Source organism: Callorhinus ursinus, unplaced genomic scaffold, assembly GCF_003265705.2.
Source record: "Callorhinus ursinus isolate GAN/ISIS: 27379988/994484 unplaced genomic scaffold, GSC_fseal_2.0 scaffold1594, whole genome shotgun sequence".
Classification (NCBI taxonomy): domain Eukaryota; kingdom Metazoa; phylum Chordata; class Mammalia; order Carnivora; family Otariidae; genus Callorhinus; species Callorhinus ursinus.
In genome coordinates, this window is record NW_027398648.1 from 1 (window position 1) to 9,783 (window position 9,783).

Genomic DNA, 9,783 nt, shown 5'->3' on the forward strand with positions numbered 1-9,783 from the left:
GATAATGTCGGGCGTCCGAGTGTGCCAGTGACCTCGTGCGTAAGTGTGCTCCTATATGGATGGACGTGCGAGAACACCCACCCGTGCAGGTGTTTCCAGCATGTGTGAAAATGCCCACGTGCGTGGGAAAACCCCTCAGTGTGCGAGCCCCGTCGAGTTGGAGTTGGTGAGTATGAAAACAGGGAGTGTAAGTGGGACGGTGTTGGAGCGTGCATGCGACAGCGTGTGTCCCGGGGTGTGGGTGCAGGACTGTCTGGGTGCGCAGGGCAGTGAGAGCACCCAAGTGTGTGACCGAGGACAGGAAGGCCGAGTGCGAGTGACTGTGCGCCCCCACGTGTGCTGTGAGTCCTCCTGCCCAGGACCAGGGGCCTCCAGGACCCAGAGACGCGCATGGTGCACACCGGGCCCCCTCCCCGCGCCGCGCGCCACACCCCGCAGCACCCCTCTGGGTCAGGTCCGTGCCACAGACAAACCAGTTGGGTGACCCCCTTACTGAAAGGCCCATTGTTAACAGACGCTTATCAGCCGCACCTACTGGGCCCCCTCCACCCTTGGCCCTCTGCTTTCCTGCCCCCCATCAGAGCTCCGGGGGGTCTGCGGCTCCAAGGACAGACACCAGGGGCTCCCGTGGCCAGGCCGTCTCCGGGCCCATCCGGCCTCTCAGCCCCCCCGCCCCCATGCGAAGCCCTCAGCGGAAAGAAACCCAGGACCAGAGCCTGGCGCGGTGCAGGGGCCTCGTTCCAGCCGAACAGGGAAACCGAGGCACACCCCGGCAGGACGTGGGTGTGAGAGCAGACAGGGTGCTGGGCGTGCAGGGAGGGCTCTGTGCCCCCAAAGCATAAAGTAGGTGCTCCCTTAGAGCCAAGGGGCGGGTTTGGACACCTGACAACTTCGGGGGCTGCCCTCCCCTTGCTGCACAAGCTTGACAATGAGATGATCTCCCCGCGGCCCCAAGGCCCTGCGTGACCTGGCCGGGCGGGGCCCCTCCCCGGCCTCCCCTCCCCCTCCCTCCGCCTCGCTCACTCTGTTCCAGCCGCATGGGCCACCAGTGTTCCTGCAGCACGCCAGGCGCGGTCAAGTGCCCTCCGATCTGCAGGCTGGCCCGGCTTTCTCTCACGCTCCCGTGTGGGGGAGCTCATTCTCTGCCAGCGCCACCAGCAGTCCCCAAAACGGCCCTATCCAAACACCCCCAAGCCGGGCAAGTCCTCAGAGGGACTCCAAGGCTGCCAAGCACAGCGCAGCCCCTGCAACTGGGTTCGAATCCCAGATGCTTGTCTAGCTGTGACCTTGGATAAGCCCCTACCTGCTTTGTGCCTCATTTTCCCCAGCTGTAAGATGGAGATCATGCTGCCTCCTTCGTGGGTTCGGCACCCGGTCTGGTACACAGCAGGCGCTTAATAAATGTCCCCGGCTACTGTCTGGCGGCTGTAGGTCCTGCGCCAGCGCTTCCAACGGGGAGGGGGGTGGCTGGGGGGAGAGGCTGTTCCAGACCCAAGGCGCCAAACCCGCCAGTGCGGGGTCCATGCAAAACTGCAATGCAAATCGCACGCAAATGCCGGCTCGGCACAGTGGCCAGCAGCCTGAGACGCCCGAGGGGCGCGCGTGGGGGCGCCCGGCACCCCACGGCCGAGCCCAGGCGCTGACCGGCATCCAGCGCGGCTTTCAATGCTCCGTGTAAATGTTTACACCGGGCAGGCCGCCAGGCCCCGCGCGGGCCGCCACTGGGCTGCCAGGCCCGGGAATGTAAACCCGGGGCGGGGGCGCCCGGCGGCGGGAGGGGCTCTGACCGGGTGGGAGGGAGTGCGCATGCGTTACGAAACACCTACTGTGTGCACCCAGTGCGCCGGGCTAGGCGGTGCCAGCACTGAGTCACCAGTGCCTCATCGGGAGAAGCTCAGGCCGTTGTGGTGGCCCAGAGGGTGCACACCTGCGCCCACCCGGGACTGGGGAGGGGGGAGGGCGCGGGTAGGAGCAGCCAGAGAAGGCTTCCTGGGGGAGACGCCCTCCGAGCTGAGACTGAGAGGGGGAGGGGAGTGGGGAGGAGGAGAAGAGAATGTGCTGGGTGGGAGGACCGGCCTGTGCAGAGGCCTGGGGGTGGTGGATCGAGGGCAGCTTTGGTCCATCGATGCCCGCTTCTGGGCATCAGTTGATCTCTTTCTGGAGACTCAGGCTCAGAGAGGGGCAGGACCTCACTCCCAAGGGCCCCAATATGTTAGGAACACATTAGAGCGCATTCTCTTCTCCATGCCCCAGTCCCACAGTGCCCCCTGCTGGGAGCGCCCTCACCTAGTTCCAGGCTGCCCCCCACCCCCCACCCCCGCCAAGCTCACTGGGCTCTGGCCACTCCAGCCTCCTAGCTGCGCTGGCCAACCTTAATCCAGCCTCAGGACCTTTGCACCGGCTGTTCCCCCTGCCTGAGCTGCCATTCTCTTGTGCCTGGCCGACTCCTACCTTTGGTCAAGGCTCAACTTTCGTCAATCCTCAGAAAAGCACTCTGGGACCCCCCCAGATGGGGGTGGGTCCCCTGCTACTCCTGGCACAGTGCCCACCCCTTTCTTGGGCAGCATTTTTTCGCAACCTTGTTCAAGGGTTCCTTGATGAATCATGTCTACGTTATTACTGATCATTAAGCAGAAGTGGCTTGAAATCAGGGGCCGCACCGTGTCCCCGGTGCCTGGCCCAGCGCCCTGTTCCCGTTTGTTGCCTGACAGACAGACAGACGGAGGCCGTGGGGCTGACCATCGCGTGCCCGCAGGCCGAGGATGCAGCGCTGGAAGGCGGCAGCCTTGGCCTCGGTGCTCTGCAGTTCGGTGCTCTCCATCTGGATGTGTCGGGACGGCCTGCTCCTCAGTCACCACCTGGGACCCTCGCTGACCCCACTGCGCCGGCCGCCTCGCACCCTGGACGCCCGGATCGCCCGCCTGGCCCAGTGTAAGCCGGGCCCCGACGTGGGTCAGCTGCCCCGATACAGGGGCGGCCACACGGTGGAATTTCATGCAGGGGCCACAGAGGCTTAATTTGGATGGGGTGGGGAGAGGGTGCAAATCCCCCAATGACCTGGCAGGGGTGGCAAGCGGTCGTGGGGGGGGATCGCTGGGAGCTGGGGGTCTCTGGGCTCAGCTGTCACGAGGAATTAGGCTCTGGCCCTGAGGGGCCAGGGATCCAGATGGAGATTAGATCTGGGCATCCCCCCCGGGGGGCTCCCATGCGCAGCGCGTGATGTGGGACAGGGAGGCTGGATCCGAGTCCCCACTGACCTGCCCCGTGGACAGGGACCGAGGGGGAAGGGGAGACCCCGAGAGACGTAGAAATGGGGAGAGAAACAGAGACAGAGACGCACAGAGACAGACAGACACAAGGTTGGGAGAGATGGACGCGGGAAAAGGCCCTGCGGTGGAGATGTGGAAACGCCCCCTTCGCGGCCCAACTCCCCACTCCTCCCTGGCGCCGGCCGCTGCCCCGCCTGCCCGCCCGGGGTAGGGCGCGGTCCCGACCTCCTGTGCGCGCGCGCGTGTCCACGCGGGCGCCGCGCCGCCCACCGAGGTGGGGGCGCGGGCGCGGCGCGTGCATGGCGCCCGCGGGGTTGCGCTGCGTGCAGCCTGTGTGCAAGTCCGCGCCCGTCCCGCCGGCCCACACAATCCTCCTTTCTTGTCCTTACAATGGACAAGGGTGGCCTCAGGCACGGGCTCCACTTCCGCCCGCCGCTTCCTCCTGAAGGCGGCAAAGTCCTTCCCAAGACACTAGGTTCCAGAAATCCGGGGCGGGGTTGGGGGGAGCCTAGTTCTAGCTTAGAACCTGGGCACAACACCGACGGTGGGATCTCGGTCACCAGGAGGGGTCTCGGCCCCTGGGCGGGTGCTTGCCCACCCTGCATCCTGTACCTTGGCACAGTCGCTACGAAGGGAAGGGAGTGGCCGCTGGTCCCCCCAGTGTCCTAGTGTTAGGCCCTGAGACCAACGCGCTGATGGTGGAATTTCAGGCTTGGGACGGTGGGAGCGCGGGGGTGGGGATCGGGGTGCGGATCGGGGTGTGGGGGGGCTATTGCTAATCTCATCTCTGTGTTCCAGACCCTGTGCAGGTGGCCAGGCCTGCTGGAGGGAAGCAGGGACACATATACCAAGAGATTATTCACTGTTTATCTGAAATTCAAATGTAACTGGGCATCTGTACTTTATCTGGCATCCTCCCCCGCCCCGCCCCGCCCCCCGAATATCTGTGTAGATGTATACCTTAGGGGCGCGCACACGACATGGAATTTTAGGCACCATAAGTGAGGTAGGCTGGAACCTAACCCCAGAGCAGACGGTGCTGGCCACCAAGTCCTGCCCCTGGACTTCAAGAACTGGGAACATGTTGCTCGGTTGATGCCCACTTTCCACTGTCCCGGCCTCGGCCAGAGCGGAACTGTCTGCAAGGCTCCTTGAGCAGACAGAGAAACTGAGGCACAGAGCAGGACCATCACCTGCCTGAAGTGATACAGGGCTGAAAGTGGCAGAGCAAGGCTCACAACTGGGGTTTGTCTGATTCCTGAGACCCCCTGTGGAAACGGACACACCCTCACCCTGGCGTCTCCCTGTAAGCTATTTCTTTTGAGGGCCAGGGGTGCCAGCCTTGGGGGCATGCAGGCGATAAACTCAGGGTCTCCTCTCCCAACCACAGGCATGCCTGCCACTTGCTCAGAGACTGGGAGCCCCTGCCTGCAGTTCCACTCTCAGCGCCACCTGCCACTGGCATGTCTACGAGGCTCTCCCGAGGCTGCAGAGTACTGGGGCAGCCCAGCCGCCTGGGAAATAAATTTAGGCTCCGGGGCCCTGGGAATCTGTGACTCCGGGCACCTCCTGGCAACCGTGGGAGCAGAGGACTGGCCGTGGGCCAAAGTTGGGCACGCGATGGAGGCGGGAACAAGGCTGTTCGGGCTTGTGTCTCTCGCTCTGCCACCTGCTAGTGTTGTGGCCTTGGGCCAGTCTCTGCCCTAATGGATGCCCGTTGTCTCACCTGTAACACGGGGGAGGCCGTGACATTCCCTGCTGCCTCCCCCCACGGTCCTCACGTGCAGGCCTCTGTGCCTGCTGGTGTTCTCCTCTGCGCGTTCTGAACAGCCCAAACGCCCCGATTTGGTATACTGTGCATGAAGAAAATCAGTCCCAGCATGCGGGGGAGCAGGAGGGACACGGTGGGGGGCATCGGGTGGGGCCCCCAAAGAGTGAGCCGGAGACTCATTATCAGCTCAACCAACAAGTGAGTGCTTGAAGCATGGGATGCAGCTCCCCAACACTGGTCACAAAGGGGGTGCCAGTTACCCGGGGCATCCCAGCAGAGGGGTGGGGCCAGCTGGGGACCCACGGGCACAGGGATTTGGATCACTACAGCCCCAGCTGAGCCCTCCCTTCCTTTTCTGCAAAGAGGTGGGAGCAGCTCAGCGAAAGCAGAACAAAGGGTCAGGGTCCACGGAAAATGTGGGCGTGGGGACGACCATAGGAAGTGAGACACGGGGGCGAGCTCAGCTCAGCGTGGGGCAGGCTGGAAAGCGCTCGGGGGCACCGGAAAGGACGAGCCAGGTTCTGAGCGTCCACCACAGCGGTACGGTCCAGAGAGGGCTGTTGGGAGTCATGGGGCTCCAGCGCGGGGGCTCTGCACAGGCATCCCCCACGGCGCCCAGAGAGGGAACATGCTTGGGATTGTAGCAGGGAGCTGAGAAGCTGTCTCGGGAGGGTGCGCTAGCAAGGGGCTGTTTTCCGAGTGGAACAACGGGGGTCGGGGGCTCTCCCCCCAGCCGGCCACCGACCCACCCGGTTCTCTCTCGCTCTCTCTCTCATTCTCTCTCTCCTCGCAGATCGTGCACTGCTGCAGGGCGCCCCGGACGCGGTGGAGCTGCGCCAGCTGACGCCCTGGGCAGGCAGGCCCCCGCGTCCGCGCCGTCGGGCGGGGCCCCGGCGGAGGCGCGCGCGCGCGCGATCGGGGACGCGGCCGTGCGGGCTGCGCGAGCTGGAAGTGCGCGTGAGCGAGCTGGGCTTGGGCTACGCGTCCGACGAGACGGTGCTGTTCCGCTACTGCGCAGGCGCCTGCGAGGCGGCTGCGCGCGTCTACGACCTGGGGCTGCGGCGGCTTCGCCAGGGGCGGCGCGTTCGGCGGGAGCGGGTGCGCGCGCAGCCCTGCTGCCGCCCGACGGCCTACGAGGACGAGGTGTCCTTCCTGGACGCACACAGCCGCTACCACACGGTCCACGAGCTGTCGGCGCGCGAGTGTGCCTGCGTCTGACCCTACCTCACCGGGCCCGGCGAGACGGCGGCCACGCCCCCCGCGCCGCGGCGCCCCCCGTCCCGCCTGGCAAGGTCCGCGGCCGGCAGACTGCGCGTGCGCAGGCGGTGCCCTCCAGGCCTCGGGACTCTCCAGTAGCTGCACCGAGATAAAGTGTGGAAAATGGATCCTGGGTCGTGATTCCGCGTTCCGGGGGTGCCCACCTCTCGGAGGGACACGAGCCTGTGTGGGGTGGGGGAAGCCAGCTCCACTGGGCAGAGGGGGACCGGGCAGGTACCAGCTGGTGGGCGCAGAGACCGCCCTTTTCCCGTGGTACACGAAGGAAAGCGGTGTGAGTGGGAGGAATGTCGGCAGGGGCCGTCCTTCCCACTTTCTTGCGGGTCCCTGTACCCCTTCCTGACGTGTCCCACGGCCACCACCCCGTAAGGTGAGCTTCCGGATGGGAAGAGGGAGCCAAATGCAGATGACGAGTCTGAGGTCCAGGTGGACCCAGGCCTCCCTCCCCGAAAGGGCCTCCTCAGGCCCCGTCCAGCGCCACCGAGCCACTATCTCCTTTCGCTAGCTAAAAATATATGTGCGCTGCCCATCTCCCTGTGGGGATAGGTCTGGGGCGGGCGCCAGGCCTGTCCAGCCCGAAAGCGGCGCCTGCTTGGGGCAGAGCCGGGTCCTCAGGGACCTAGGTCCCGGGCCCATAAAAGCCCTGGCCCGAGCTCCTGGGGGGATTTACGACGCGTCCCCGCGGAGGACAGAAAAAGCGGTGTCACCTTGACGCTTGGCAGGCCCAAGACAGCGCAGGGGGTTGGGTTCTCAGACCCTGGGGAGGGGTCCGCACATCCCAGGGTCTGAGGAGGGGCAGGGCAGGGGGCCACTGCCCTGCCCCCAGGCTCACAGCCTGGAGACCAGTGGGTATGGACCGTCCCCTCCTGCACCTCAGAGTGGGGTTCCGGAGGGTGCATGCCCCTCTCACCCGAGACGGCTTTCCTGAGGGCGAGGTCCCCTCTCTTCTTCTCTCACCCCGAACTCCACGGAGGCTCCCACGGAAAGAGCCCCTTCCCTCCTTCACTGTTCCCCTAGACTGGCCCTCTCCCCTCTTTCCCACACATCTGAGCTCAGGGCCACCGTCTCAACACCATGTCCCTCCCAGCCCCAGTCCCCATCCCGACGCTGGAGGGCCCAGATCAGCAGCTGCCCCAGGTAGGATCATGCAGCCCAGCAGAAGCGTCCCCTGGTCCCTGGTCCCTGGTCCCTGGTCCCCGGCTGCAGCTGGAGACACTTGAGGCAGCTAACAGGCAGGCCTTCCCGGGAGCCCTGTGAGCAGGGCTGGGCAGCCAGGCGCCGGCCCACAGGTGGTCTGCTTGTTAGGAAGTTTCAGGGCTGAGGCTGTCTGGGGTCCCCACTCCCCCCAGTCTTCTGAGGTTTGGGGTAGGGGATTCCTCCTCTGTTTGGGCTGACTCAGCCCAGCCGTGGCAGGAAAGCTGTTGTCCCCATCTCCTTGGGGCAGAAGCCAAGCCTCAGTTTCCCCATCCCAGATGGCCCTGAGCCACGGAGACAGTTGTTCAGCCCACAACTGGGAAAATTGATCTTGGAGCCCAGGTCTGTGGTCCCTGAAGCCTGACTACCTGTGTGTGTGTGCGTGCGTGTGTGCGTGTGTGTGTGTGTTTGAGGTGTTTGTGTTGTGCACCCTCTCAGGGTCTCCTGGGACCTGGGCTTCCTTGTCTCTGGCTCAGTTCCAACATCCCAACCACAGTGTGCTAGCCCAGCCGACCAGAGCATTGGGGCAGAAACATTGGGGCTGCCCCCACACACCCCCGGGCCTGGGGTCGTGTGCAGGCCAAGCCATAGCGCGCGCGCACACACACACACACACACACACACACAGGCACACAGTGTGACACCTACATGGGCTTAGCAGGTCCGATCATACTTGGACACACGGCCGCTATGCTTAGACACTCAGTCGTCACCCATGGTCGAAACTGCACACTAGGAGGGACACCCTCAATGTCCCCTCTCATGTGCAACACCACATGGTGTTTGGCCACACCCAGTAGGATCTCTCACCAGGTTCTCGCTCCAAGCCCCCGTGGTCAGCATTTGTCACACACACTCTCAGCGGTACACGTGCTCAGCACCCCACTCTGCCCTCCTCCCCTTCCTTCGTGGGCAGTCCCTGCCCTCCCTCTACACTTGTCCCAGCCCTGCCCTGCCACGGACCCCCAGACAGCCTGGTCCCCACCCCTACCCACTGTGGGACTTGGCCTCCAGGGTTTTTCCACCTCTTGACATAGGCTCCCAGGCCATTCTTGGTCTTGGGGGGCCTACCTGGGCCTGTGGGCTGTTGAACAGCATCTCTGGCCCCCACCCACTGGATGCTCTCAGCCCATCTCCAGCTGTGCCAAGCACGAGCCTCCCAAGCCTTTGCCGAGTGTGCCCGGGCAGGCAGAGTCGCCCTGGGTGCAAACCACTGTTCTAAAAGAAGGGAGAAGACATCGGTTTTCCTCGGAGCATTCCCATCCGGAGAATGGTGCCAGTATCGTCCCTCTGCATGCCCTGTGGGCAGTGAGCAACAGCAATGATAACCACAAGCAAATCTAGCAGACTCCTCACCAGTGAGTGGGACCCCAAGGGGAGTTTTAGTGGGTGAGGGGTGCAGCAGGTGACACCCCAGTTCAGTGAGGCTCCTAGCAAGTGAGTCCCCGTGAGCCTAGATGACCTGTTTCAGATCCCCAGTGGGTGACGTCCCCAACCACCGAGGTTCCCAGAAGGTGAGGCCCCTCAGGAGGTGAGGCCCCTGGCAGGTAAGGTCCCTAGAGCCGATGTCCTGGCAGCATAGTGCGGGTGGGTGAAGTCCCAGGTAAATGAGATCCCAGCACGTGAGATTCCCAGCAGGTGGGGATGCCCCTCCTCTGGCCGGTGAGTCCCCGGGCAGGCGAGGTCCCCAACAACCGAGGTCCCCAGCAGGTGAGACCCCCGGAGGTGAGGCTCCTGGGAGGTAGGATCCCTTAGAGCTGATCTCCTGGCCACACAGGTGCTCAGTAGGGGAAGCCCCAGCTCAGGGAGCTCCCCAGCAATCAGTGAGCCACCACCCTGGCAGTGAGGTCCCCAGCAGGTGTGTCTGGAGCAGCCCACACCCCAGGCTGGCCAGCTCACGTGAACCAGGAGGCTGCGCTGGGCACCGCCGGGTAGGGGGAATCCTCCTGCAGCCGCCAGCAGCCTTGCAGAACATCAGGGCCCCGCTGAGGATGGAGGCCGCAGGGTCTCTCGTGAGCAGAAGTAGCCGAGGTAGAGGGTGTGGTCCTTGTCCAGCGGCAGCAGGTACTGGGCCAGTTCCTTGGGGCTCTGGAAGTCACTGATGTGGAAGAAGGCATCGGGAGGCAGGAATGTCTTGTGGTTCCTCCTGCTCGGACCCAGCACCACGGTATGGTGCAGGCCCCCAGGAGGCCTCCTCCAGGAGGATCTCCATGGACAGCTTCTGTGTGATGTAGTCAAGATGCAGAGAGTTCTCGAAAGCTAGGTAAAACTTGT

At 64.3% G+C, this 9,783-nt stretch overlaps 1 protein-coding gene across 1 annotated transcript; it reads left to right on the top strand.

The window, feature by feature from the left end:
- The first annotated feature begins 6 nt into the window (after window positions 1-6).
- Window positions 7-6,425, top strand: LOC112818946 (neurturin). The gene is made up of 3 exons (XM_025866010.2): window positions 7-166; window positions 2,712-2,931; window positions 5,834-6,425. Exons 2-3 carry the CDS (start codon window positions 2,763-2,765, stop codon window positions 6,256-6,258), a joined length of 594 nt encoding a protein of 197 aa, XP_025721795.1. The 5' UTR covers window positions 7-166; window positions 2,712-2,762; the 3' UTR covers window positions 6,259-6,425.
- Window positions 6,426-9,783: the final 3,358 nt, after the last annotated feature.

What these genes read in the sequence shown, in the direction of transcription:
- LOC112818946 (XM_025866010.2), top strand. Translation starts at nt 2,763, where the DNA reads ATGCAGCGCTGGAAGGCGGCAGCCTTGGCCTCGGTGCTCTGCAGTTCG. An exon ending in GATCGCCCGCCTGGCCCAGT is followed by an intron (nt 2,932 to 5,833) that starts GTAAGCCGGGCC and finishes CTCTCCTCGCAG; the next exon opens with ATCGTGCACTGCTGCAGGGC.